The sequence below is a fragment of the Pochonia chlamydosporia genome, chromosome 2, assembly GCF_001653235.2.
Source record: "Pochonia chlamydosporia 170 chromosome 2, whole genome shotgun sequence".
Classification (NCBI taxonomy): Eukaryota; Fungi; Ascomycota; class Sordariomycetes; order Hypocreales; family Clavicipitaceae; genus Pochonia; species Pochonia chlamydosporia.
Genome location: NC_035791.1, coordinates 5,536,425 through 5,558,101, shown reverse-complemented (window position 1 = coordinate 5,558,101; position 21,677 = coordinate 5,536,425). Strand labels below are relative to the sequence as shown.

General features: G+C 51.6%; 4 protein-coding genes across 4 annotated transcripts; 1 reads left to right on the top strand and 3 right to left on the bottom strand.

Moving 5' to 3' along the window:
• Positions 1–147: 147 nt before the first annotated feature.
• Positions 148–3,010, bottom strand: VFPPC_03712 (hypothetical protein; the record flags this gene model as incomplete). Its single annotated transcript, XM_018283183.1, has 4 exons — positions 148–2,153; positions 2,230–2,586; positions 2,652–2,776; positions 2,886–3,010. 4 exons carry the CDS (start codon positions 3,008–3,010, stop codon positions 148–150), a joined length of 2,613 nt encoding a protein of 870 aa, XP_018147950.1.
• A 4,509-nt stretch (positions 3,011–7,519) lies between these two features.
• VFPPC_03710 (hypothetical protein) lies at positions 7,520–7,720 on the bottom strand (the record flags this gene model as incomplete). The annotated part of the gene is made up of 1 exon (XM_018283181.2): positions 7,520–7,720. One exon carries the CDS (start codon positions 7,718–7,720, stop codon positions 7,520–7,522), a length of 201 nt encoding a protein of 66 aa, XP_018147948.2.
• A 4,155-nt stretch (positions 7,721–11,875) lies between these two features.
• Positions 11,876–14,157, top strand: VFPPC_13517 (hypothetical protein; the record flags this gene model as incomplete). Its single annotated transcript, XM_018291292.1, has 2 exons — positions 11,876–11,954; positions 12,056–14,157. The coding sequence occupies 2 exons, from the start codon at positions 11,876–11,878 to the stop codon at positions 14,155–14,157; spliced, it is 2,181 nt and encodes a 726-aa protein (XP_018147947.1).
• Positions 14,158–14,607: 450 nt separating this feature from the next.
• Positions 14,608–19,815, bottom strand: VFPPC_13516 (F-box and WD domain-containing protein; the record flags this gene model as incomplete). The annotated part of the gene is made up of 3 exons (XM_022428881.1): positions 14,608–17,642; positions 17,757–18,193; positions 19,604–19,815. 3 exons carry the CDS (start codon positions 19,813–19,815, stop codon positions 14,608–14,610), a joined length of 3,684 nt encoding a protein of 1,227 aa, XP_022284639.1.
• Between the last annotated feature and the right edge of the window lie 1,862 nt (positions 19,816–21,677).

Sequence of the window (21,677 nt, the reverse complement as noted above, 5' to 3'; positions counted from 1 at the left end):
GTTAAACCAAAACTCCTTCGCTATTGTTGTTTCCAAAAATCGCAAGCAAAATTACAAACAAAGATATAAAGATCGCCATATATGAGAACACCAAAGGAAAGTAGTGTGTGCAAGTTGCATATGTCAGCGAACCTGCTTCTCCTGTTGTTATGACCTGTCCTCTTCCCAGCTGTATCGTTTATCAGCCATTTGAGGAACGTGGATTAAATCGCGGCCAGGGTCGATGCGGCCGTCTTCGGGTAATTCGTCCGACTCTGCTGGCTTAGGAGACTCTTCGCCTTCTTGCTCTTCTGGTTGTGAAGGTAGCGGTGGTCGATCTGTGTTTAATCGACTCAGGGCATTTGCATGATGCCCTTGGCCCATTCTCACGCTGGGATGTCGAGACATTTCATCAGCCATTCTGTCCTCTTCTTCTGTGAAATTGCTTCCCAGGCTGGCCTCGGATACGCGAGATCCAGCCGTGAAAAGGTTACCGGGTATGCTTCGCCCGTCAGAACCAACGATGCGAGACCCTGTTCCGGCGCTCTGTCCAGGAAGTTGAACATTCTCGGGCAATGGTCCCAGGCACACTATCTTGGACGGGTCTATAGGTGTCCGTTGAAAAGCCGCGGGCACCGCCGGCATAGTGTCCGTCACTGGCGAGACTGGGGCATTTGAATTCACTGACAAAGATCGGCTAGTCGTTGAGTGACCGCCGCTTCTCGTGCCGCCCGATGAATATGACCTCGGTGGCATGGATGCTGTGACTGGCGAAGGAAGCTCGGCTGAACTCCAATCTCCACGGGGAGAAACGGGCGATGGCTCTGATGCAAGGAACGTGTTCGAGGTGGACTCCGCGCCACGGGATCGGGTTGGTGAGATCGGAGATGGCTGATCAGCCAAATGAGTTTGAAGAGTTGGCCGTAGCCCAGGAACAGACGGCTTCTCCTCCTGTGGCACGACGCCGTCGGCAGGTGGCGTGTACTCTGGCACAGGACCCTGAAGCTGTCGATCCAACTTCCTCCTGGCGATTTCGTAAGCACTGAGATGCTGAGTGCTGTCAGTGCCCATATCAGTGTCGCCCAAGATGGAATTATCGTCGCCGCCCCCGGCATCCAATTCGGCGGGAGCAGCGGGGGCTGGAAGTTCATATATTTCGTGGTCTGGGGCCTCGGAGGGGTTGACACCACCAGCAGTCATTGCCACCCCATTTCTTCGAGATCGTCTGCGTCCAACAATCCTTGAGAACATCCGAGACACAGGGCTCTGTGGGGAGTCTGGAGTGAGTGTGGAGGCTGAATCCTTTCCATCGTCGAGATCATCGCCTGATCGCCGGCGCTGCTGCCGCCTGTGTCGTCGATAGCAGAAAAAGGCAAACACAAGTGTGCTGAAGAAGGCTACAGCTCCAACCGCGATGCCCACCATCTCTCCTGTCGTAAGACCGCTGCCACCATTATGATCTGGGGGCGGAGGATATGGGCTATTGTTTGGTCGTGGAATTTTGGTCAACAATGCGCCCTGAATCGGATTATTGGGGAACTGGGCTTGGTGAATAGAAAAGACCCCAGAGTCATATTTGGTCATCAGATAGGCTTCCTGCATGAACGCATTTCCTATAATGGTACTATTGTTTGTCGTCTTCCTCAGTGTAAAATATGGAACAGCAGGGTCGCTGTAGCCGATACCTTTAAAGGGGTAATTCAATGCGCTGACAAAGGCTTTGATCGGTACCGTAATATTCACTACTCCAGCAACATCAAGGGGTGATCCAAAATTGTCTCGGTTATCCATGCTGGAAAAGCTAAACGTGAAGGCGAGGGAGCTGTTTGATGAATATTGGCGATACTGGTCGTTTGTCAAGGTATAGAGCTGGAAAGTGCTGTTATAGGTCAAGTTAAGTGTCCTGGCGAAGTCGTCACACACCGCCTCGGGAAGCCAGAGGTACGGTGTCGTCGTGTCGATGACCGCAGTAAACGCGTTGTCATAGCCCAACAGGACTTGAGTACCTGAGTCCCAGCCCCCAGGCCGGCTGCTGCTTCCATTCGTTGAAACTTCGATACCTCTAACCAAGGGTCTAGGAACACCTTCAGTCTGGTTCATTGTGAATACCTTGTCATGCATGACGAGTCTGGCCGCGTCATAGCCACCCAACGTTGCTGATCCAGCTATGCTACCTATATGTTTTTTCAAGTCAGTAAGTGCCACGGCGGCCGTTGACAAACATTTTTATTTCGTGGGTGAGAGACGAACGGTAAGACGCTCCAGCAGTGTACCCATAACTGTAGCTTGGGATCCATCCAAACGACGCCACGGCCTGTCTCAACGGAGGCGTTGCAACAATGTCGCCAAAGTTACCAGACCTCATTCCAACACCAAAGTATCCGAGAAAGTAGTCTGTCGAGTTGATGGCTGACATGAGAACATTCGACATGCCAAAAGCGATGTTGGTAATGGCACTGATGGATCCTATCGTGTCGAAGCCATATTGCCCATTGCCTCCTGTCCCCAAATCTGGTAGGCCAAGCTCCCACGTTCCCAATCCAGACCAATGCTTAGAATCCGAGGGATAGTAAATTCCGCCTCTGGCTGAACTGCAATGAGGATCATCTGTGACGACTACTGTCAGCTCATACAAACGAATACGCATTGCTCAAAACGGCAAAATTCCATACTCTTATTGCAGCCTCCGGGTCCTACGGCCCAAAATTCCGATAGTGACGTGCTGAATAGAACATTGATGTAATTATTGGATCCAACCAGAAATCCATACGTCGACCAGTTTCCATCTATTCCGAGCCTGTGTAACAACGGTTAGAATCTATTGGCGGATATCAATGACACCGCCCAGCGCGATCGCAAATGACGTGCTGTTCCGTGATGCAACAACATTAGAAGAGAGCACGAACCACTCTGTTGCGTCAAATGCCACAGGTTGAGGACCTGATGCCTTGGGAACCGGGGCTTGAGTAGCTGATGCTGACGCTGACGCTGCCGCTGCCGCCCCCGTGGTTGCAGCTGCCTGATCTCTCATATCGTGTACAGCCCGTCCCTCCCTATAGTGACGGTGCGAATGTGTTGACCCAGTCGATACTGGGTTGTGCGATTTCAAGGGCCCCCAGGTCACCGTCAACTTGTCAAGGTTTTCCTGGGGTTCATCGAGGGTAAGGTGCAACAAAACAGGCTCCTATTTGGTCATCCGCAGTGTACACAGAGGCTTGATTCCCAATTTTGACGTTTGGCGGAAGTCAAGGGCGATTCGGTGGTCGAGAACGGAATTGCAACTCTTTCATAACCGGATCGCAGCAGAGGGAATCTATTCGCAGTTGACTCGGGACGGAATTGCAGGATAGGATTCCAGATTGGCGGCAGACACGGAAACAGCGGGCACCGTAGTCAAAGGATGTTCTCGAAAGGTAGCTTTAGCTGGTGAAAGAGTGGGCAAAGAATTGAGTGTGGGAAAGTGAAAGTCTATCGAGGTCGGCAGACGGATTAGACTGCTGTCACCAGGACTAGGACTGGGGCATGGGGAAGGACGATGGGGGACGGTTGAGGTCAATTCGATGGGACGGGGGTGAGCGGAGTCCAGCACACACACACACAGAGAGAGACAGACAGAGAGAGAGACTGTAAACTGGAGAATGCAGACCTGGTCGGCCGCTAGTCTCAGGGTGGCAATCGCGAAAGCCAGCAGCCTGGTGTGTGCAGGAGGATGGATATTGCAGGTCTCGTCCCTCCGTCTGGTGGTCTGGTGGGTGTGGCAATCCAGATTTGGCCCGTGAACATAGATGAGCTTGGTCTGGTATCCGTCTGTCACTAGCGAGCCAGCCTGCATCGAGTCTGGTCTGGTCAAGTTGAGGCAACTGATGAACTGTCAAGTCTTGTCTTGTCTTGTCTTGTCTTGTATGGTCTATCCGCCCGACCGCCTCCTGCTTTCTCTCATTACTCACAAACTGAGACAGGAGGACTGAACACACCAGCCGTGTCCAAAGTGTCCAAAGTGTCAGGTCCTGGCTCTGGCTCTCGTTCAGGCTCTGGCTCAGGCTCTGGCTCAGGCTCTGGCTCAGGCTCAGGCTCACAAATCCAACATCCGGCACAACGGCTTGGAGCTTGTCTCCAAAAGCTCGACACAAAAGCGGGCTGGCGCTGTGTAGACAAGTACCTGGAGAAAGAGACCCGATCTCTCGCTCTCGGTCCCCGCTCCACCCTTGCAAACCACGTCCAGGACTTGGTAACTTGGTGCACAGAATTGCTCCTCAAGGGCAGGCTCTTTCAGCGTGATTGGATTACCAACTGAGACCACTGGTGCCCGCTGGGTGTGGTACGAGCCTGGCTCTGGCTGGACTCTTGGCCCACAGGTGTTGGTTGTGGATTCAAGCCAGGGAGGAGGAATGCAACAGGGCAACAGGGTCAGCCGAGTGAATCAAGAGTCGCATTAGCTCCTTGGTCCCAATTTCCACCGTTTCAACCCACGGACGGTTTCTCAAGGTGATGGTCATTTCTCAGGCGGCGAATCTTAATTATCAGGATCCGTCCACAGAGCCGAGGTGTCAAAAGACGTCTTGAAAATCGCAATCCCGAAATGAACGTAACCTTCGTACTCATTTCGCATTGTTGCGCTATTTATTCCCATTTGAAAGACGCGTTTCTCGGGGATGAAGGTTCCCTCCCATCTTGTTCTCGAAGTCCATCAACACCACTGTCCAGAGTGGTCAACGCCACTTCCCGCCCGGATCTGCAAAACGGGGGGTGGCATCCACTACGGCCACAACAGAGGGACGGACCAGACAGGTACAGAACATAGCAGACGGGAAAGCCTGTTGAAGCTGTCGGTTTACTTCCCGTGTTGGGTAGGTCGGTCTTCAGCTTCCTAAGCGTCTGGTGGCAGTCATGGCTAGCATGGCACCGGGCCTGCCTGGGGCCGGACTTGTGTGAAAGCTGTGCTGTGAATACTTCGTACAACTCAAGCTGATATACCGCTCACATTGAGAAGCAAGTTTGACAGTTTTGAACGGACATGACCGAAAACCCCCTTCTCATCATTCCCCCAGCACGGCTCCTCAAAAAGCCACTGACCAGCATCCGAGTGTTGAGAATGCAAGTGGCGCAAATTAGTGTGCCGGCCTGTTACGAAGGCGTGGTCAATCGTGCTGGCGGAACTCTCTTCGTGTTTTTTTTTGGGGCAACTGTCAACGGGATAAAGTTGAAGCCATCATCAGCGTTTGAGGCTTGGCTCTTATTGATTCCAGGCCGTTGAGTGTATTTCTCATGTTGCCCGCCGCTCCGTTAGTTGAGCATGTGACCTGCCCATCAAAGCAGGCGCCGCAATGCAGAGCTGACACATTTGCATGGAAGGTCAATGTTGTCAACGCAGCATGGTGCTACAGTGCTTGATCTTTGATTAAATCTCCGAGGAGCACAGTGGCTGGAAACCTGCTGGCTGGCTTGCTCTACTCTGTATTCCTTGAAGAGTTTGCGGCTCATCTGTAAAGTTTGCTGTTGAGAATTTGGTTCCATCCATGTAACTTGGCCACGGCGGCAGAGCGCGAATACATACGGAGTAGCAACAGAACACAATGTATTGGTACGGGCTCGTCCGCTCTGGATGTCAATTGCACACAAAATCCTTGCCCAGCACACTGGCAGGCGTGTTCAGTCGCGATTCCCAAAGCTGTTCCCCATATTGTTGTCTCATGTCATCCCTCCACATCCCGCGCACCTGGTCGATGTGCCTCGTCCTTGTCAGTGACTGGTCATCTTCATGCACTGATGCAGCACTAGCTCATATCAAGGCAAGATCAGTCTCAAAATCGACTGCCAGGACCATCGGCCCGGTTGGGAAATTCCTGAGAACCAAAGGTAGTGGGCAACGTTCTTGTGCCAAGAGGAGGCACTCAGTAACTATTGACATGCCGCGCTTTGTGCAGTATGTGAAAGCACAAACTTGGGCAACTCAATTTTTTGCTGCAGGTGTATTCCTTCCTGGTGTTCTCCGTATCAGACGTGCCTGTTCACTGTCCAACAAAGAATCCTATCGCTTTTTGGTGAGGCTGTCATACGCTAACATCGACAACAGCAGCTCTCGGATGCAAATTCTCCATCGAGGTTTTGTTGACAGGTCTCATTGTTAGCTCGTGGTCTGCGTCATAATATTCTCAGGTCGACTGTTGTGGCTGTGGTGACGAGGACTTCGGCTTGACAGTATGGCCCTCCGTTTATTACGGTTCCATGTCTTGTGTCATTCTCTGGAGCTGTTCATTCACGACCCTAGCCAGGCCGACGTGTTTGTCCAGTTGAGTCGGACAATTCCCACTGTCTCGGAGGTCGAGCTGAAAGTCGGTTGAGCTATTAGATGTTCCATACCTAAGGGCTGTTGCGGAAACGCATCTCCAAACGACTTTGATTTGGTGATTTGGTTTCCATATGTTCATAGAAATATGAAGAATCACGAGTTGCAAATTATCTATGCCGATGAGCATGACCCACGACAATAGTTGACAACCAACACCCTACTGCAGGTTGACAGTGTGATAACCACGAATTGATTCAAAAAAGAAACATATTGGCAATCAAATCCCTCGCCCCATAACAGTGTGTTCTAGGTAGGCTAATCAGCAGGGTGAAGGGAGTCAAATTTATTTGCCTTATTGACTAATTTGTAGGGAGAGATCTGTAATAGAGGGAGTAGGTTTCTGTAATTGCAATTGTCGTTCGGCAACGGCTCCTTCGCAAGCACCTGGTTCAGATCCAGGTGGGCGATGCGCAATAAACCCATCTGGGATTATGGAGCTTCAAAATGTCATTTCTCAGCTGTGTATGAAAAAAAAAAACTCAATTCGTCATCCTCAGTTCCTGTAGAAAAAGAAAAAGAATAGAGGTGACCGTCTGTCATAAAAAGCGAGCCCGGGTTTGTATTGTTTGCTGCCCTGGTTCAACACAACCGCGGAGAAAGCCCAAGCAGAGCACAGCAAAGCTTAGGTCGGATGGTGAACCACGTGCAGGTCAACAACCCACCAGCTGACGCGCAAGATGCTCTACGCCACTGACACCTAGGCGTTATCGGGCTCGAAAATGCCCAGGTACCTGAGTAGTCAGTCAATGCGTTGCCGACTTGAATGAGCGACTTGAATGAGCATATTGGTATGATGGCCGAGGGTTCTTGCTTCCGCTCCTTCGTCATGGTCGGCGCGATGCATCTTGTACAACCATCGAACACAGGGTACAGCCATTACACTGAGGAAGTTGGTATCAACGACTCCCTTGGAGAGAAGTATGTTCCACCTGTCAGGGACCAAACGTAATAGCAGTCCAGACGACGTAGCACCTACGGAGTACCTCATGCAATTTCTGTTCTCGAGTACTGATGGGTTCAGCCTAGATTCTTGCGGTGCATCGATTCTGACACGTCCAACAATGTCGGCCAGTACGGAGTCGGTGTCAGAACAACTCTGTTGCCGTCAATGACAAATTCGGTTGGAGATTCATTCGATCAGCTCTCAACATTTTTCAGGTCGCTGAGGTGCTGCAACATCAGGCGTCAGCCTCAAGAATCACAAGCTCTGAACACAACAACGAGTTGGGTCATAGTTGAATCATACCCAGCTTGAAGACGGGGATGTCTGAAGCAAGCCATGGTCGTGACCCGTTTCCCAGCAATCATTGCTCTCGGCATATCCTGGGCATACTGTACGCATGTAAATATCCTTGCAATGCCGGCTGGGCTTGGCGGTCGGTGGTGGATCATAGAAGCTCAGAAAGGGGAGAGCAAAACTTACATAAGCTGCCAAGTCCAGCAAATAGAGAAAGAAATAGGACGGCGACTACAACTGGCTCCTGCCGTTTTCTGGTCTGGGGGCAGACACCTGTCTGGATGCTCCTGCCCTGTTCACGATTGTCAATACGTCCTGAGAGGCTGATCTCACGAGAACAATAGAGTTTTTAGCTCTTCGCCCCCAATATTCGAAATCAACATCAATCCATTCATCCATCAACCACCACTGTCCTGAGCACAATCCGTCGTCTTGGCCCTTGCCAACTTCGTCAGCTGTCAAGCTGTCACTCAACCTCTGCAGAAAATGGCCTAGCAATGTCGCCGTCCATCAGTTCCATGTACTCCGTACTCGTCAACCCAATCCCCCAAGTTACCGTCGCTTGAGGAGGGCCATATGGCTCCCCTAGTCTGGCTTGGCCCGCCTCATGCAGCCACATGGCCTCCACTCCACCACCAAGCGTGTTGGCTTCAATCTAGATCCGGAAGGCGGGCTTCAGAATTGAGAAGGTCGATATTCATTGGAGCCAATCAGGCATGTTCTGTGGCCCTGAATGCCACTGAAGAATCCAAGCCTGTGTACTCGGTATTCAAGCCATCGACAACATCATCGCTAGCATCATCAGTATTGCCCGGTCAAGCCAGAAGCACTGCGGAAGTGTTACTACCATGGCCAATTTAGCGAAAGATCTACCTTGATAGGGTCGTGAGCTCCCCATACCGACTCTTCGATTCAGTTGGCTATACTGACTCGCATTCTTTTCAGCAACTTCATCCAGCGCCGCGTGGCTACCAGGCATATTGGAATACGGAGGCCCGCTGCTAGCGAAATCCGTTTCTCCGCGCTGCACCTTCGCGGCTATCCTGTTCACATAGCCGATCAAATAATGGGGTACAATGATTATGCACATTAGGCGAGGGCTCCTGAACACAACGTCTGCGTGGCTTTTCCACTATATTGGATTCCGAAACTGGTTCCTGTTATCGGCTACCCGGTGGGGTTTCCACAGACCCCGAGACCAATATAACATCTCTAGTGGCAAGTTTCCTGTTCTTAAAAGGAAAGTGCTCGCTTGAAATTGAGATGCTGGGCGTATCAGAAAGCGGATATGGCCAGACAAGGCAAGCATTCATTATGCTGCGGTTATAATATGGAGTCGAGGTCGCATACCACCTACCATTTTTGGCTTGTCAGGCTCTTCACAACGGCTTGGTGCCAAGTCATGGAGTAAGAGACTTCCCAGGTAAGCCCAACCCAAAAGGTATGTTTCTATCGAATGGAGCCCAGTTGCACAACCAATTGGCCCTGTGGCTTCTGCTTTCGAGATCGACAAATGTTTGAGATCGGTAACGTACCGAGCTACCGAACGTCTGGCTGCCCCAAGCAGGATGCTCTCCTTCTTACAGCCAAATGCGCTTAAGCCAGCATTGCTTCATCTCTTTCTGGCCTTTGCCTACCAAATACGCTGTAGGTATCACGGATGTGTAAAAGAATCTGACGGTTATCTGGCCGCCTTTTATGTATAATGCACAAGGCGAGGCAGTAAGAAGTCGCCCCAGTGGAGCCTAAACGAGTCAACTATTACATATTGCCTCTCTACCTCGTGCTTGGGAAAAATTCATCCGTGTCTGGCGTGTAGGGTATCAATAATGAAAATGTTGATCGATGATCCTTTTTGGTCCTTTTTTCTTCTGGCCTTCCGGTCCTCTCTTATTAGCTGATCATCACAATGGTCGAAGCTGCAATGTCGTGTGGACGCTTGCACCTTACCTCTGGCAATCGGCCAGACTGCAATACGATCTTCTGGATACTTTGGCACTTTACCACGATGTTTGCAGATTTATACAGGATTACCCTGCATGTTAGAGCCCCAGTTCTCTTACTCTCGGGCGCGAAACATGCAATTGTCCCGGTGCGACTTTCACCATGCGCGGCTGACAAAGCCCACTCTTTCCTTGTTGCTGTCGCGCCACATACGGATTACGGAGTACATACCCAGGTGTTGCAGGACAATGGTGTTGTCCTATGGGTATGTGACATTCATGAATGTGTGTCCGTCCAATGGGCCGACACACAACCTTACGTGGTTCTGAAGAGCATTGACGAGCGTAATTCAATAGGAAATGAATCCTTCCGCATGCTAAGTATGAAAAGGGGCAAATATTACTGAGCTGGTTGAACTGTTTAATGCATTGAAAATGCCCCGTCGTTCCCAACGGAGAACTCGATATCAGCATGCAAAATAACCATCGACGAAAGGGTTCATTGTTCGACTCATCTTTCCAAACCGCAACCTTCCTTCAACTCCTCGTCTAGTTGTCGTCACACAGGTGGATGGTCTTCACTTCAACGGGGTTTCGTCAACTTGGAACCATCCATAGGTGGCTCTGGCTAATCCATAGTGCACTGGGCCAGTGGATGCAAGGGGGATCAGGGTTTTCTTCAAACACATATTCTGATTTATGCTGCGTTCAGCCATTTGCCAATACCCATACACTGAGTCGCACATGTCGGCTTGCATGAAGCCTCGTTTGGCGAGTCCCGGACAAGGAAAGGTTCTGTGATGGCCGGGAACTGAAAGTCAAGGCGCGGCTGGTTGGGCCTAGCTGGCAATGGAATCAAATGGGTCTGGTCCAGGTCGGGATCGACGTTTAGTAGGTGCGCGGGCCCCCAATTTCTCACGGGGAAGCTGACGGACAGGCGCCATGGCCCACATGCCAGTATTTGCTGTTGAACTCATTTGCTGGCAAGGCCCGGTCAATCCACCAGGACACGCAAGTCAACCGAGTATTGAGAGAAGTAAAACATCAAACACGGTGTTGTAAGCCATTGTTTCCCACTGGTACTTCGTATGTGGTCGGGGCTTCAACAGCCGCGGAATCTGCCGACTTATACGGACTGAGCATGCTTAAGTATTGAGCAAATAGCGAACAAGTGAGAAAAATGACAACAGGTAGGTCAAGAGCCAACACCTGGAATCGACTACGTATGACCAGCCAAGACAGTCACGGACTCTGCCGGGCCATCATCATCTGGGCAAGTGTTGGACCGGACACAGTCAGGCGGACGAGGCAATTAAGCCGTCAGCCATCTCAGCCATGGTTAATGCCCAGGCCGCCACCTCGCAGTCACTAGTTGGCGTCTAGTCCAGCCGCCCCTGTGCCGTTCTGGCAGTTAGACCGAACCCTTGTCCCGATTTGTTAGCTGGTCGTGAGGTGGCCCATTAAGTGTGCCCCGGGCCATCATCGAGCAAGTGGATGTTGTGCCCACTGGGAAGGCAAGCCATCCTGCAATTCGCCCACTCGGGCTACCATCCGTGTCAACAATCAAGTTAGTCTGGATGTCCTGACTGTGCGGTAGGGGAAGGGTGGAGAGATGGTGTACAAGACAACTCGCATCTCGGAAGTGCGTCTCTCACAGAGGAGGAAGGGCGAGAGAGAGAGAGAGAGAAAGAGAGAGGAGAGAGCGAGAGGGATGCGACAGAGTGTGTGGACACGCAGAGGAGGAGCCTGGTACTGCTCGACCAGCCAGGTTCCCTTGGGCGTAGAGTCTGCTGGCTTGGTCAGAGACTCAAAGAGGACGAGCGAGGGGGGAAAGCCACCATTTGATTGACTTGGACCATTCTTCCTCGCACCTTGTTCAACTAGGGTCCCCTGGGGCAAATTTGTTATTTCTCACGCGGAGTCCAGTAGCGTCTGGAGTAGTACCTTGATCCGCCTGCCGCCCAGGTTGGATTCGGATGCCCTTGTCAGGTCCCGCTTGCCCCAGGACACCGAAGGACGATCCGCTTCTCGCACTCCACGAACGTTCTCTTCTTAATTTCAACTGTCTCGCATCTTTTTCAAGCTGTCGATTTTTCTTTTGCCTGGAGATTCCTGAGCGATCGTTCTACCGAAGCGCCTTGTCCATTGATTGCACGCATCGACTCTAATTGTTGGACACCACGTCCGATTGGTTTGCCGGGAACAAGGCCTTTCTGTGTTGTCTGTTCGGTAGTCATGCCAGGATACCCTTTCCGACCACTGGGGCTGCTTCAAAGGTGATGTCTTATTGATCGTCATTGCGAGTCGGAACTGTCTCTGGAGGCCCACGCGGTGTCTGAGGACAGAGCGGATCAGGAACCGACCACAATGAAGTTCGACAAGGCCGCTCTGCTCGGCGCTGGCCTCTTCACATATTCGGTGGCTGCCACTGGTGAAGGTGAAGCGGGTACGTTGAGTCGGGACCAGATGCTGGCTGGCGTGTTGAACAATGCGCCAGCACCTACTACTCCATCGTGAAATCAACTAACCGCGATAAACATGTCTCAGGCTTCTCAAACCGAGCTCGATATCTACGCCAAATCGGCGCCGTCAATACCACAAGCTACGCGTCTCTATCGAGTCTATCATTATCTTCACCCTCCTCGAGCACATCTCTACCATGGTCAACAAATCATCTCATAGATACCTTGCTATCCTCATCATCAACAGATCCTTCACCGCGCAGAACCCGCTCGTCTGATTCACAACATGTTTCCCTGGACTTGTCGTCACAACAAGAACCAACTTCAAAGGCTACAGACCCTTGGCCATCGTATTCCACTACCTTGAAAACGAGAACAAGAGGACGCTCTGGGGCGTCTGCTTCATCACCCTCACCATCATTGCCGCCAAGCGCCAACACTTTTCCCTCAATTACGGGTCAAAACTCTTCCACAGTCGATGCGTCGTTGTCTACCAAGCGCACGAGGCCCTCCGCCAAGCCCTCGTCCGGCAGATATGGAGTCACCAACAACAGCACCGTGAGCCTGATCCCGTCGAAAACGAAAGTCAGGCCATCTTCACGACCTACGAAGTCAGGCAAGAGCCTCATCACTGGCACAAGGACTAGACTTCATCCAACTTCCCAACATCGCCGTCCCAAGGCTGTAACCACTGTCACCGTGGACTGCCCAATAGATGGACAACGATGTTATCTAGCTGGTGGTAAAAAAGCCGTGAACGAATCCATCTCAACCTCCACGATCACAAGGCAATGTACACCATTTTATGACGACTTAGAGCCCATGACAGTATATTCCATCGTCCACACCAAGACTGTGACCTTTTACGGGAATAGAACCGACTACACACCACCATATGCGACAATAGAGACGCCCGAGTACTGCTCGCCATCAGCGACAGGGCTAGGAGGCTCGACTACGGAGGGATTCTTGCCTCATGTTACCGAAATCTCTGAGTCACTCGGTGTTCCGGCTCCTACCGAGATAGACCCATTGACAACGCTCATACCATTCGCCCGACCCAAGGTCACCTTCATCACAACGGACAAGAACCCGTCGGTTGTGTTTCCCTCTGACCCTCCACCAGACTATAGCGCAACATGGTCTGATCCTTACCCGAGCCCTATCGTACACAAGACGGTACCGACTCCGGGAGGGCGGCAGGGTAATACTCCGGACGCAGACCATCAACCACGACCAACCTTTAGTATCACTGCGAAGGGCAATGAGGTTGTTATCAACAGCAAAACAGTTTCCTCGCTTCGGCCGGGTCAAACAGTGACCGTTAGCGTCGACGGAGGCCAATTTACTATTTACCCCACGGCAATTGTTGGAGAGGGAGGGTCCATCACGAAACCTGCTCCTGCCCCTACCAATTTTGGCGTTTCGACACCGACTAAGGGCAACGTCGGCGGGTTAGACGTGACCATGTCAGGCTCACAGGTAGTCATTGGCGGTGTGACCATGACCATGCCGCCATATGGCACGACAACAGATATTCAAGGCCAATCCGTGACCATCAGTGCCAACCAAATCGTTGTGGGGAAGAACTCCTTCAAGTTCAATCCTCTACAACCGCCGTCCGAGTCCGACGTTGTAGTAGCAGGCGGCGAGATGCTCACAGCCATAGGCCAGTCCGTGGTAGTTGTGCACTCCAAAACAATCACCTACGGGCCCGGGATCCCTGGCACCACCGAGGTCATAGACGGTGACACCATCACAATCGGCCCATCAGGCGTCCTCGTCCACGGCATGAAGATAGGCGGGCCGCAGGCTGACAAAACAGACACCAAGTACGAAATCATAGGCGGAGCAACCATCACAAAGATTGCCCCCTCCATTGCCATCGTCAACGGCAAGACCTTCACCGTCGGTCCGGGCTCCCACCTGACCACCACCATGATTGCCGGGCAAGAATTCACAATCGGCCCCAACGGCATCACAGTGTCCACCCTCACCATGACATACCCCTTTGGCTCGAGCGTTGTCACCACCATCGCACCAACGGGTACATGGCTCAACAATTTCCCCATTGAGACGAATCCCAGCACCAAGGACGACGACAGCATGGGAACCTCTCTTCGACCCAGCCTGTCCAGCGGGGGCATGGCTCTTTGCATAGCGATTGGCGTTTTGGTTTTTGGATAAAATATCTGGTTAGGAGTGGGACTGGGATGGGACTGTATTTCAAGGCGAGGGTGTGCCTATGGCTTTGATGCCCACTATACCCGGGGGTTGTTTGGATTTGCCACGGCGTGTACAGTAGTTTACGGTTTATGAAATCATGGCCTGGGTCTTAATAGGAATGTTATTCAACCATCTGATTGCAATTGTCAAATTGAGTGTCTTGAGTTCGTAAACCAGCACACATTCCACCCCATAGATTATACATGTCTAGAACATTGAACGTACGTCACTACCTGGATGCCAAATCAATTATACATGGCAGGATCATTAAACTCTAGACTTCACTATCCGATACCAAGTCGAGTTAAAGTTTATCAACAAGCATTCATAGCTAACGCAGAACAAAACACGAAAAAGTACATAAATCAAACCGCAATGTTGAATTGCACAAGAAATTGAAAATGAAATCAATCACCATCTCCTAACGCCCTTGCCTTTGCCCACGCCTTCCGTCTCTAGAGGCGGGAAATCATCTTCTACTGGCTGCTGCTGCATGCTAAGACTGATAGCAAGGGCAAGATCCTCATCCTCATTGACCTTTGACGAACCCCCATTTACGGGCGTAGTCATGGTAGGTGAAGCAGAGGGCGAGCGAGACTTGCCCTTCTTCTTAGTGACCTTTACTTGGATGGGGAAATCGAACTCTCCAGAGGAATTGCCACGAGGTGACTGGCCGAGGTCGTTGACGCCTTCTAGCAGTGACAGACGGATAGCTTGCTGGATTTGCTGTTCGAATTCGCTTTCATCGTTGTCTGTTGCACTGGCAATGGGGGGGGTGGCATCCGTGACACTGGGTTCCGTGACAGTGTCGATGGTGGTTTCGCTAACGGACGATGCTGTATCGAGGCTAGCGTCGGCGGCAGAGTCGCTCGCCCGACGCTGTTCTTCTTGGAGGTACGCCTCCTCGGAGACCATTTGGGCGTATCGAATGGCTTCCTCCTCGGTGAGATCGCCGAGAGCACCGACGCCGAACCGCTTACGAAGGCGAGCCTGTTCTCGGGCGCGGGCTTCGTTTTCGCGACGCAGCTCTGCTTCTTCTGCAGCAATGTATCCCGAGACGGTGCCGCCAAGTCGGCGACTGGCGATGCGCCCGTGGATATCAGAGTGTCTGATTCGACGCTTCCGACCTGTGGGGTGGCTTGCAGAGCTGTATGTCCAGTATCGAAGGAATGCTCCAAACGATAGGACACCACGCAGAACGAGGGGATCTGGGTCCAGATAGATGGCTCCTACTGCTGAGTAGTTGCCCTCTCGCAGTGTCGGATTCATCGTCATCATATGCCGCGGCACACGACCGTTGGATCGTGCGTTGAGAGTTCTGATAGGATCCAGAGTCGATGCCAGAGGGTCCCAAGCCTGTACAAGGCCATCGCTGCCTCCATGGACTAAATACAGCGCCGAAGCTGCCAGACATGAGATCTCTGGGGAATCTGTGTGGAAGATACGCAGGGGCTGTACAGCTTCGTGCCTGGCCTCTTCGCGGGCATTCCATACTGTTACCGCACCGGTATTGGTGCCAATGGCGAGGAACCGTGCCCGGCGCCCAGGAATTTCAGCCGCCACATGCTCAACATTTCCCGCAGACGGCGTAGAAGGCGTCGTCGTTGCGGTGACATTTCCAGGCTCCGCCGCAGTATGAAGTGGATCTTCTGTCAGCGTATGCAAAGAATGAGTTGAGCAATCTAAACAACTAGCCGTGATGTTGGCTGTCTGCTGGCTTCCTTTGAGCTCGAACGACGTACAGGTCCAATCGTGGAGGCTGACACTTCCCTCATGCAGGGGTGACATTGGTGTTGGCGGCGGAGGATGAGGCGATTGTGGCTCTGGAGTAGCACAATCCCCGGCCGAGGTCACTTCTGCGGATCCAAAGAGAGATGGCCGTGCTTTGACCGGTGTGGCTGTTGTAGAACCTCTTGGTTTTGAAGAGCCATCTTGACGTAGCTCTCGACCCGGCGATGCCATTGATCGACAGTATCGCAACACACGCGCAGGTGTATGCTCAGCAAGTCCGCAGTCCACAACGAAAATGCCTTCTCCCGCTCCTTCACCGTCATCGCCGGCAAAATCCACTTCCAGCTTGCGTCGCATGTCCCAGCCCTCACAGACCTTGCGGAAGTGGGACGGCTTGTAAAGAAGGTACTTTTCAATCTCGCGAGCTTCTGCTGCGAGTTGCTCTTTACTGAGATCCATGTCATTTGATGGTGAACGTGGCGTATAGGCTCCTCGAACAACGTTCTTGTCTAATTCATCTGGTCGAGCTGTGCGTCTGGTGGGCTCCAATAGATGCCAGTATGCTGTCCTACCAGCAAGCCATGCATGCCTGGTGACATCGTCGCCGTTGGCGCGGTTAAGTGTAGTCACTGGGCACTTTGTCAAATAGTACACTTCACCTAGAGCGTTCAAAGCGACGGCCCAGACCCTCGAAGATGACCTTCGCTTTACGCTGTAATTGTCGTCTATTTTGAGAGCAATAATTGGAACACCAGGACTGAGAACCCACCGGGCCGTCATGTCACCGTTGGCGTATCGTGGACCATTCGGGTCCCAGCCAAGGGCGTATGCCGTAACAACTCCAAGGGCAGAGCCTGTCATCATGCCGCAAATGGAATGTGTGGTAGCTGGAACTGCTGACGACTTGGCAATCCACACACTGCATATGGCGTCTGACATTTCTGGGATCTTAGGGACATCTGGGTATGTATCGACAACGCGAGTGTCACCATCCAGATATCGACCACAGGCTTCGTTGATACCTCGGAAATGGGCACGACCACCTGGAAAGCCCTCGCCAGCAATGATGCCGTACGGCTGACTCACATCCATCGTGTTAGGCACGGCAACTGGCCCATCTCCAAGCCCATAGGGAACAATATTCGGCACGACTTCTTCCAACTGGGCAGACGAGAATGGATCCTCTAGGCCCCATTTCTCAATCTTGCCACTCGTCGGATCGCTCATGGTAGCAACGCCGAGGTCACCAGCTCCCTGAATAGCGCGCGGAGGCTTCTTGCCGTTGGAGAAGACGGCGTGAATATTGGTAACCAGCCATGGCAGTTTAGAATTGTATGTCAGGACAGCACTTTTGCGCTTCGCAGATTTGCCTCCGGATGCACCAATGCCACCAGCGCTAGTTCCAGGTTTTCCCCTTGCCAAGCTTCTCATCAATCGAGTTCTAAACAGGTACTCGCTCCGCCAGGTAGCTAGTGCCGTCAGTCGACCAAAGTAGCGGATGTCAGATTGAACGACATCAGATGTCGATCCAGCCCAGAGGTCTGCAATTCGTTTCGAGGACGAGCTGTCTAGGCAAGTGTGCCCTGGAAAGTATCGCATGAATGCCATGCGCCATGCATGTGGCGTCGTCACCAGCGCGTAAAAACGCTTCGACACCAGGGCAACAGCAGCATGAGAGTCGGGATGAAGATGTGACAAGATGTGTGTCAAGATTTCTGCACCGGGTGACGGTTAGCACTGGCAAGATACAACAGGCAAAGCAAGGCACCACAAAACCTAAACATAAATGAAAACAACCAAAGAAAAGCTTAGTAGGCGTGTTAACTTACCATTTGGAAAATCTGTCAACTGGGGGCCGTCAAATGAGTCACAGCGTCGAATGACTTTGAATCCCAGGGCCTGTCTCGGAGTAGGCGGCGTCAGGGCATTTTCATGGTCTGAAACTCTCTGGCCAGCAGCAGGGAGACGGCGAGCGGCATTGGGCTTCCCGTGAAGTCTCAATCCGCGTAGTTTCTCGTCGAGTTTATCGGCATCGACTGCATCGAGCGAGTCACGACGGCCGTCCGACACAGACTGCGGAGACGCGCTGCGGGAGCCACGGCTAGAGTCTGCCGAGCGAACCCGATGAATGTCGCTGAGTTCATGGTGAAGCAAGCCATGTTGGGACGAGGAAGACGGGATCGAGGTGTTGTTTGACTGAGGAAGCTGTTCTGAAGACTCGGATGGCTCTCGCTGCATGTAGCTAAACACGGACGACGACGGGTGACTGGAGGTATGACTGTGCACGATGTACTTGCACAGTCAGCAGGAGGGAAAGAAATAAGACGAATGCGATGGCGATGAAGGGCTTGAAAAGAGCAGTCGTGTAAAGACCGATTGTAGCTTGCGATTGCGATGTTGTGGTGCGTGATGAGCCGCGAGAAGCGTTGAGGTGAAAGGATGAACAATTTTTGGAAGTGATTTGACGCGAGATTCGAAATGAGCTCATCTGCACTTCTGCACTTCATCCCTGACTGGGGACCAGTTACAGACGAGACGGGAGTACGTACCGTTTTGCCGGCGTAAATCCGAGATGCCGCAAGACTCTCGTCTCGACTCTTGACTGAACTCGACCAGACACGATGAGCTAAACTCCATCCCACATCATCAAGACTCTCCACATCCAATTATTCGTGGCACATGTAGCAACACAGCTCCTCTGCTTTGCCGACTATCCTCAATACCAGCGGCCTGCTGCAAAATTGGCGCGTCAAGTGTCCCTCATGTGCATCATCATGCAGCAAGTTCAACTTGAATAACCTGTTACCGCAATCTTTCGTGCCGGTTTGATGTCAAATTCCACCTCATTCACCACCCAAGTAATCTAGGTGGCAGAGTATTTCCTGTTACCCTAGTTCCTCGTGTCTACTCTATCAGTTGAGAGTCAGTGTCAAGAATAGATTGCTAGGGTAAATAGTGAAAGCGGAGGATGGCAAACTAATCGAGTGGGACGAAACATGGCGTTGTCATTGGAATGATGCTATTTACTCACAATTCTACACCGCAAGAAACATATTAGCAAGCAAGGGTTTATAGATAGATTGAGATTCCTGCACAGTACATACGTGTCTCACCAATATTTGTCTAGCCTGTTGCGCTTCGCGGCTTTTGAGTCTTCACTCCCACTTGCACCTGTAACTCCAAGGGCGGCATAAGACAGCATGTCTGGCAAGTCCACCAATCCAACCTCTTCTTCGATAAATTCGTAGGAATATTGTCGTTATGCAAACACAGGCGAAAAAAGAAGAGGAAAAAGAAAAAAGCGGCACTCCACACCTTACTCTGAAAAAGCTGTCCCATCTCGATATCAGCAGCACTTTATGCAAGGTTCACACCCGCAAAGCGTCAATCAACCCGATATCTACTTTGACAGGATTTGGCTCATTGGGCATCTACGACGCGGCACAACATGTCCAACATCGATACGGACGGCAGGGTTTCCTTTGTTGCTACTTTGCTGGCCAACATACGTTCTCCATCACAACATTCTAACCCACTGAGGAAATTCATCGGCGGCCATGGTGTGCTTGGAGAATTCTTCGCTTCTTTCTGCATCAGTGCCAACGTATGGATGGAACTGAAGGGGCAACCGACCCCAATAATCGTTTGCTCAACACTTCCTCTGAACCACATTTACGTGGCTCTATGACTGAAGCCATGACGGGAAGCGAGCAAACAGGTGTCGAGATTATGCGAAGCACGGGTGTCCTTGAGCAAGAGGCGTGTTCGAGCAATCTCAACCATCTGAGCTCGACGGTAGGTCAGGTCAGTCTCGCAAATCAAACAAACAAAGGGCCCATATGCACGCTTGCCGCCCTTGTCGCCACCGACCCATTGTCCTGTGCTCATGTTGTGTTCGTTGTAGTCGACTATGCATGGGATTCATGCTTATGGAGAGACATCTCGCCCCTGGACCCGGCAACCCGGCTCCCAGAACCGATGACACCGTGCCAGAATGTATCCCCAGGACAGTGATGTGGTGCCAAAATCTTTGTATGCCCTTCGCGCGTCTTATCCCCTGTTTCTATGCCAGGCTGAAAAGCATGGCAAACCCAGTCATGCTTTGAGCATCAACGCTCCACCATGTTGGGCAGGCACCTGCTCCATACATATTCTAGCAAGTGGTGAGTATGAAGAGCTTATCTTCATATGCTGATTGCTGCTATGGAAGGCGTGTTGCACATGAGCCGTTCGGCTGAGACAAGCCTGGAACCCCAGTTTTAATAAGTAGGTGTGTCGCCTGCAGTATTAGGTAGGTCGATTTGTGCTACCTTGCTACCCCAGCATGCGTAGGTTGAACGGCAGTGCGGCAGTTGGGCTGTCAGGAGCTGGTATGCCACAGTCTCGTGATACACGGCATGAGATCAGACGTAAGAAGAAGGAGTAATTGACTTGTCCCCATAGTGGCGAGTTGATTCAAGAAGCACAGCAAATGGTATCATCAGCTACAGCTGAAAAAGTGCGGATTCTTGGTTGTTTAGGCTGCCATGATCGTTCCACCATGGCCCAACTGACTGACCAGCTTCCAAGTTGGACACTGAAGTGTGTACCTTTTCCTTGAACGCTACTCAACCGGCAAATTTCAGGACTCGGCCGGACAGAAAATCAGATAGCCCTGGAGGTGGCATGGAGCCGGAGTCAACTCCGATGTGGTTTCCGATTATCTGGTTGAGTCAAAGGAGTGGCCAGTTTGGCTGAAACGGTAGCACAGTGACGACATGCGTCAGGAATTTGTTGGATGCTTCTTATGAACTGGGCACCCAGCGGTCGTTGTATCGCCCTGCTCAACGGCAGAGCAGTGCCCTTGTTCTGTGAGGTATGCATGATAACGGGCTGTTAGGTGGTGTGGTGTTGGGTTGCCTGTGCATTACTCACTCACAAGGTTGGACCATGCCGAATCCTAATAACAAGGATGGTGCCAAAAACGCAGTAGCGAACAAAAGAAAAAAAAACATGACCACACCAAACAGGAGCACATCCTGGGTTGGCCGAAAGTGCGAAAAAAAAAAGGAAAAAGGAAGAAAAGAACGTGGTCTGGCCCGGCATCGGCGTGTGCCCTATTGGGCTCAAAAACAACGCATTCCCTGGCATTTTCATGGAGTTCAAATGGTCGACAACCATTCAATTAGCGTGAGCTCACTTTCATTGAAGAAGAGAGACAAGCTTCCCCAAAGCAATTTGATGTGTGACGTGGTGACCAGAAGTGTTCGAGCTTGGCTGGTGGTGACATGTCGTATGCGACTCGCCACAAACTACCGCCTGCTGTCTTGTCTCATACCATTATCAGTGCAACCCGCCAGACTCTGATGAAGACCGAAGTTGTGATGCGTTCTTCATGTCAATAACATGTGCCAAGCCTCTATTCTGGTCATTTGACCAGAATGAGTACTGTCTGCACAAATCCTTATCCACCCAGGAAGGTGATTTCAAAATGGTTGCCGGTGTATAGTCTTGTATTTATTTCTATGTCAGCTGTGCTGGTGTGGTTCGAAAGCAGGGTCGGCAGCACTGGTACAAGGAGCTTGGAGTAACGACGTCTTCGGCCCATGAGGACTTGCAGAGGTGAAGCCATTGCTCGAATCGTGATTCTGCACACCTATGCCGCCGGTCTCCTGTTCCCTGGTAAATAACTGCGACGAACTTAATATAAGCAGTGACAAACAAAATGTTACCACTGTAAGTAGGCAGAGGATGTGTTCCAAATGCACTAG